The sequence below is a fragment of the Meleagris gallopavo genome, chromosome 1 (genome assembly GCF_905368555.1).
Source record: "Meleagris gallopavo chromosome 1, MGAL_WU_HG_1.1, whole genome shotgun sequence".
NCBI classification, from domain to species: domain Eukaryota; kingdom Metazoa; phylum Chordata; class Aves; order Galliformes; family Phasianidae; genus Meleagris; species Meleagris gallopavo.
The window spans coordinates 193,456,652-193,463,775 of record NC_139404.1 but is presented as its reverse complement, the minus strand read 5'-3'; the positions used below and the strand labels follow the sequence as shown (position 1 = coordinate 193,463,775).

General features: G+C 58.4%; 1 protein-coding gene across 1 annotated transcript; it reads left to right on the top strand.

Moving 5' to 3' along the window:
- The first annotated feature begins 2,657 nt into the window (after window positions 1-2,657).
- Window positions 2,658-4,358, top strand: LOC104909430 (NAD(P)(+)--arginine ADP-ribosyltransferase 2-like). The gene is made up of 2 exons (XM_085216664.1): window positions 2,658-3,084; window positions 3,343-4,358. The coding sequence occupies exon 2, from the start codon at window positions 3,378-3,380 to the stop codon at window positions 4,314-4,316; it is 939 nt and encodes a 312-aa protein (XP_085072790.1). The 5' UTR covers window positions 2,658-3,084; window positions 3,343-3,377; the 3' UTR covers window positions 4,317-4,358.
- The last annotated feature ends 2,766 nt before the right edge of the window (window positions 4,359-7,124 follow it).

The window sequence follows — 7,124 nt, the reverse complement described above, 5'->3', positions numbered from 1 at the left end:
GCGAGCGGCTCGGCTGTCACCTCCGCCAGTTCCCTCAGCACTCTGGGGGAATCCCATCCGGCCCGTGGACGTGTGACAGTCCAGCTGCAGTAGTTGGTCTCCGACTGCGTCCTGTCAGAGGGGGGTTCTGTCTGCACCCCAGTCCAGACTACCAGGTCAGAGAGCGGAGCACCCTGAGGATAACTGGTGTGGCTCTGAAAGACAGACGTAAAGAAGGCATTCAGAACCTCTGCCTTTTCTTTATCCTCGGTGGTCACATTCTCAGCCTCATCCAGTAAAGAATGAAGATTCTTCTGAGTCCTCCTCTTACCACTGGTGTATTTGCAAAAGGGTTTCTTGTTCCCTGTAACCCCAGCAGCCAGGTTGAGTTCAGGCTGGGCTTTTGCCTTTCTGATTTTCTCTCTACACATCTTAACAACTTCTCTGTACTCTTCCTGAGTCGGCCGTCCCTTTTCCCATAAGAGGGAGATCTTCTTTTTCTCCCGGAGCCTCAAAAATAGCTCCCTATTCATCCCCGCTGGTCTTCCTCCCCGCCGGCTCGAGGCGGCCGTGGGGGCACCGGGCAGTGGGGCAGCTCAACCGCAGCGCCGCCCCGATCCCGCCGCGCAGTGCTGAGCCCTCGGCGGGCCCCCGACGCCGTGCGGCTGAGGACGGGTCCGGCTGTGCCGCAGGTGTCAGAGCGGAGACCCTTCGGTGGGCACCGCCTGGGCTTCTGGGCCCCTCCCCGCAAACAGCACGGACAGCTTGTGGAGAGGACGAACTGGGCGTTTGATGCATTGCGGAGAAGGCTGCTTCCTCCGGTGCCGGCCGCGCTCTGCACGGCTCCTCCGCCCGCTGGGCTCTGCCCCTCACGCCGCCTCGATCCCCGCAGCTCTCCGTGCAGAGCTCCCCAGCCCCCTCCCGCACCCCGCGGCATCTCCAGCACAAGCCCCTCCCAGCCCTCTGAGCATCTCAGTGCCTCCTCTGGACCCGCTCCCAGAGCTCCACGTCCTTCCTGTGCTGGGGGCCCCAGGCCTGGATGCAGCGATGCAGATGGGGCCTCACAAGAGCCGAGCAGAGGGGGACGATCACCTCCCTGTCCCTGCTGCCACCCCTTTTTAATGCAGCCCAGAACACAGCTGGCTGCATTCCGGGCTGCAGGCGCACACTGCTGGCTCATGTCCAGCTCCTCGTCCACCAGGACCCCCAAGTCCTTCTGCGCAGGGCTGCTCTCAAGGAGATCTTCCCCCAGGCTGTGTCAATACCTGGCATTGCCCCGACCCGATGCAGCACCCTGCACTTGGCCTTGTTGAACCTCATCGGTTCTCATGGGCCCACTTCTCCAGCCTGTCCAGGTCCCTCTGGGTGCCTTCCCTCCCCTCCAATCCATCGACTGCACCGCTCAGCTTGGTGTCATCACAAACTTGCTGAGGGTGCACTCCATGCCATCGTCTGTCACTGATGAAGATGTTGAAGAGCACCGGTCCCAAGACCGACCCCTGAGGGACACCGTTTGTGGCCGGCCTGACCCTGACACAGAGCCATTGATCATTTGGCTGCGTCCAGCCAGCCAGTTCCTAATCCATCCAACAGTCCATCCTTCAAATGCACACCTCTCCAATTCGGAGAGAAGGATGTGGTGAGGGACCACGTCAAAGGCCTTGCACAAGTCCAGGCAGATGACGTGCACCGCCATTCCCCCGTCCACCGAAGCCATCACTCCATCACAGAGGGCCTCCAGATTGGTCGGGCATGATCTGCCCTTGGTGAAGCCATGCTGGCTGTCTCGAATCACCTCTTTATCTCATATGTCACGTAACTTCATGGAGGATCTGCTCCTTGATCTTCCCAGGCACAAAGGCGAGGCTCACTGGCCTGCGGCTCCCCAGGTCTTCCTTTCTCCCTTTCTCAAAACTGGGAGCAACGTTTCCCTTTTTCAGTCTCTGGGGACTTCACTGCACACAGATGACATTTCTAATATGATGGAGAGTGGCTCAGCAACCGCATCAGCCATCTCTCTCCTCACCCTGGGATGGATATCACCCGGCCCCATGGACTTATCCACACTCAGTTTCGTGAGGAGGACTCGGACTTGTTGCAGTGCTACGGAGGGACAGAACCCACTCCCCACACCCTCACCTAGAGGCTCGTGGTCCTGGCAGACATGGGAAGCCTGGCCGCCCGTGAAGACTGAGGCAAAGCACTCACTGAGAACCTCAGCTTCTTCTATGTCTGAGGAAGCCAGCTCCCCGATGTCTTTCATCAGAGGGAGAGCACTCTCCTTGGCCTGTCTCCTCCTGCCTATGTACCTCTAGAACCCCTTCTTGTTACCTTTAACGTCCCTCTCCAGAGCTGAACTCAGAGCCCCGTCCCAGGTGCAGAACCCGGCACTGCTCCTGCTGAGCTTCGTGCAGCTGGTGATCAAAGGAATTAATGACATTACGTGATAATAACGGCGATAACACAGTGTAAAGAAATTCCTTTCTTCTCACAGTCTCCAGTCAGATCTGCCGTTATCTCAGCCCGCTGGAACCCTCTGGAACCACAGCAGCAGTAGCACTGCTGTGCTTTTACCCTGCAGCAGCTCTGCACCGCTGGCCGTTTGCTCATTGCCCCACCAGGAGCACTGACACAGATAAGGTTGTAAGAACTTGTCGGTTGAGAGAGGGACGGTTTGATGAGAGAGATAGAGAGGAAGAGAGGAAGAAAACACAGAAAAGGATGCCCAAGGCAATTGCTGGGTAGTTCTGACTGCTGCCCGTCCCTTGTAGCAGCAGCACCCCCAGGGCCAACTCCCCACCTCACAGTTCAGCACAGTGCCCTGTGCTCCAGGACATCCCTTTGGCCTTTTGGCCCTTTGGCTCATCTCAATGCCCGTGGGACAGGGAACCACATGTGCACCAAGGCCAGGGGGATGGCTAAACATGGACATTTCCTGGGGGAAGCCACAAAAACACTTGGCCACAGATGATCAGTTTTGGGGTGATCGCACGTGACTTAGGCAGGGCACACAGGCTGGGGCTGCTCTATAAAGTCGGACCCAGCTCCGGGTGTCCTGCAGTGCAGCAGCATCACGCCGTGGGTCCTGCCTGAAGCAGAGCCAAGGTAAGAGCGTGCTGCAGCTCCAGGGCTGCTCCCGGCACAGACGCCGCAGCACAGCGGCTGCTGGGGCTGCGCTGGGGAACCTTCTTCTCTGCAGCAGGGAACGCCAGCCGTGGGCCGGAGGCCGGGGGCAGCAGGGTGGGGAAGAGCCCGGTGGCCCTGGATGGGGACGCGGGCTGGGGGTGCTTCCCTGCGGTGTCAGGGTGGGTCCGGGTGGGTCCTGAGGTCACCCCGATGCATCTGCTCCGCTTCTCCCTGCAGCCCCTGCGGCCGCTCCCCGCAGCCAGCTCCCACTCATGGAGCTCCTCGCCCTGTGCTGGGTGCTGCTGGCCGGCACCTTGCTCAGCACGTCGGGCTCCAGCAGCGCCCTGCGTGAAGGAGACCTCGACCCCATCACGGTGCCGATGGACATGGCCCCTAACTCTTTTGATGACCAATACGAAGGCTGTGGGCACATGATGTGGGGTGAGCTACAGAAGGTGAACTATACTGAGTTCACCCAGAACTATGTCTACGCTAATGGCTGGAGGAAGGCAGCTGCAGTATGGCAGAAGAGCTGGGGCCACCTCTCTCACCCCCCACAGCTAAGACGGGAGCAGGCCATCGCCGTGCTGGCATACACTGCTGCAGGCAAGCTATACCAGCAGCTGAATGCAGCTACACGTCGGGGCGGACGTTCCCACCAGTACTACTGCCTTTACTTCCACTTCAAGACGCTGCACTTTCTCCTGACCCAGGCGCTGCAGGCTCTGCGGGTATCCCAGCCCTACTGCTACAACGTCTACCGCGGTGTTGGGGGCATCCGCTTCACAGCCCAAAGAGGGATGGCTGTGCGCTTTGGCCAGTTCACCTCCACCTCCCTAAGGAAGGAGGTTGCAGTGAAGTTTGGCCAGGCCACCTTCTTTGTGATTAAGACCTGCTATGGTGCCCCCATCAAGCAGTTCTCCTTCTACCCCGCTGAGGATGAAGTCCTCATCCCACCCTTTGAAGTCTTTGAGGTCACCAACTTCTCCATTGTCAATGGCAGAACCCAAATCCATCTCCGCTCTAAGGGGAAGAAGAGTAAACACAACTGTGAGCTTCTAAAGCGTCCGTGTGGGCAGTGGGGTCAGGGCCACCTGGAGGTGGGGTTGGGGCTCAGCCCTGGGCCGGCTCTGCACTCCCTGGGCTGCTCCAACTGCAGCTGGTGGGGATCCGGGCACAGAGAGGGTGACCCCATCCCAGCAGCTCTGTAAGGGGACGGGGAGCGTGGAGGTGAAGGGAACATCTCTGTTTGTGGGGAGGTGAGGGTGTGGGGAGGTGGGGAGATGGGGTTGGGGGGTGGGGAGATGGGAAGCTTGAGCAGCTTAGAGCTCTGTGAAGCTGTGGGGGTGTGCAGGGGCAGGGCAGCAGCAGAAACCAAGTGTGGGGATGGGTAGAGACGTGCGCCCAAGGGCCGGCGGCGTGCACAACTGTGCTGCTCAGCGCGTGTGTCTGAGCCAGGCTGTGCCTCATGGCCACAGCTTGTGTTCTCCTCTTCTTTCTCTCATTAAACCCCGAGCATCAGCACGTCGGTGCCGTGTGTGTTGCAGTGCTGCGTTCCGGTCCTGGTGGGACCTGGGGGCATGTGGGGACCTGGGTCTCCTGCGGGATTGAGGCGTGCGTGTGTGCCCCGGGCTGTGGGGCAGCTCAACCTGCAGTTCTGCCCCAGTCACACTGTGCAGTGCTGAGTTGGGGATTGGTAGGGGCAGCTCTGAGCCAGAAGGTGACTGGAGAACATCCCCACCATCTCCTCTGCAGCATCAGCAGGAAGGCAGCACCAGAGCTGGGGCAGCTCGGTTCTGGGGTGCTGCTCTGCTGTCTGGGTCCCATAGGCTCTGTACAGAACTCCCAGTGGAGGCCATCCAGGCTGGGGGTGAGGTGAGCCGTGCCCCTGCAGCTCTGTGCCTGGGCTGCTGTCCCTGTGTCCCTGCAGCAGTGGCACGGTGGAGCTGAGCGCAGCAGGACTCGCAAGCAAAGATGCTCTCAGCCTTTGGGATCACAGCATTCAGCAGAGCAAGCAGTGCTGAAAAGCTCAAGCATCTGAGCTCATCATGCTTGGGTCTGGTGCACCCGATGGGAACGTCACGGGGAGGTGTCCAGCACTCAGGGGATCTTCAGGGCCAGATGGATTGCAACGCACAGCGCTGCACCAGGATGGCTCTCCTGGCATTCCATGGCAGTCGTAAATTCCTCCCCCTTTTCCCCATGAAGGGAATATGGTATTGGTCTCAGGGCTTTCTCACAGCTGCCAGGATGAGCCCCCAGCTCTCCAAGCTCCCAAAGAACACGAGGCTCCTCGGGTTCCCCATTCCCCAGTGATCCCAATCTTCCTGTGCTCTCCTGCTCTCAACGCTCCCTATGCCCTCCAATCCTCCCAAGCCTGAAGCCCAACTCCTATGGAGAAAAGCTGGGCAAACCATGGGTATTCAGCCTGGAGAAGGGAAGGCTGGGGTGACCACACTGCCATGCACTCCTGTGGCCTCTCCTCGAGCACTGAGTACGGGTTTGGACACCACAGGATGCAAAGGACATCAAAGCATTAGGGAGTATCTAGAGGAAGTCTGTGAAGATGATTAAGGGTCAAGAGCGAAAGATGTATGAGGAGCAGCTGAGGTGCCTTGTGTTTTTCAGCCCAGAGCAGAGGAGGCTGAGTGGGGACCTTGCAGCCCTGCAGCCCTTCATGGCCCTACAGCTCTCTAAAGGAGCAGAGGTGCAGCACTGAGCTCTGCTTCTGCGTGACCAGGACAGGCCTCGAGGGAATGGCATGGAGCTGTCAGGAGAGGATGTGGGGTGAGGGAAAGGCTGTGCCCCGTTGGGCGGTGGGCACAGATCTCAGGCAGCACTGGGACACTGCCCTGACATCGTGTGGTGTGGCAACCAGGCACAGACTCGGATGTGAACGATCCAAATCCTTTATGACAGGTTCTCACATCACGTATGTACATTCACAAGTTTCCTTTTTTAGCTTTCCCATCAACCTTCACAGCTTTCCCCTCTGCCTTTACGCGTCAGCAAAGCATTCCACAAACACTCCATAACCGTGCATGCAGCACTCATCCAGTCAGGGCCATGAGCCATTCCTTTTGCTTTTCTCTTCTTCTGGAGATGTCCTTGGTTCTCAGCCTTGCTCTGAATAGACTTTCTTGTATTCCCACAAGACCCCAACCCCCAGGGTTGGGTTTGGGGTGCTGTGTGGGGTCAGGGGTCGGGCCTGGTGATCCCTGTGAGTCCTTTCAAACTCAGAATGTTCTCTGTGATCCTCTGAAAGCAGCTGTGTGACTGTTCTGCACATGGCTACATCACCCCCAGCCATGCTGATAGCTCGGAGAAGAGAAGCTGCAGGGAGACCTCAGTGTGGCCTTCAGTGCTTGGAGGGAGCGGATAAACAGGAGGGGGAACGGCTGTTTGTGAGGGTGGGTGGTGACAGGACAAGGGGAATGGTTTGAAAGTGAGCCAGGGGAGGTTTGGGTTGGATGTGAGGAGGAAGTTTTTCATGCAGAGGGTGGTGAGGCAGTGGAACAGGTTGCCCAAGGAGGCTGTGGATGCCCCATCCCTGCAGGCATCCAAGGCCAGGCTGGATGTGGCTCTGGGCAGCCTGGGCTGCTGGTTGGTGACCTGCACACAGCAGGGGGTTGGAGCTGGGTGAGCACTGTGCTCCTTTGCAACCCAGGCCATGCTGTGATTCTTTCATTCTCTGACCATTTTACAGCTTCAAAGGATTTGCATTGCAGAGAATCATGTTATTCCAGTGGCAGTGCTGCTATGGCAAAACGACAGCATGTCCATCCGGAGGTGATGCTCTGCTGTCTGCCTGGAGCAGCTCTGCATTACCACCCCGAACTTCTCCAGACACAAACCCATACCTCAGCGTTCCCAACAGACGCCTGGTGAGGGCAGCAAAACCGCTTTTGCTTTGCTCTGCTTTCAGACATAAGGAAAATAAGATTAAATCCAAATGGCTGCACACTTCCAATGCTCTCTGCTCTGCCAGGTGTTACTACCGGGGGTCTTAAAGCAGGCTG

What these genes read in the sequence shown, in the direction of transcription:
- LOC104909430 (XM_085216664.1), top strand. Translation starts at nt 3,378, where the DNA reads ATGGAGCTCCTCGCCCTGTGCTGGGTGCTGCTGGCCGGCACCTTGCTC.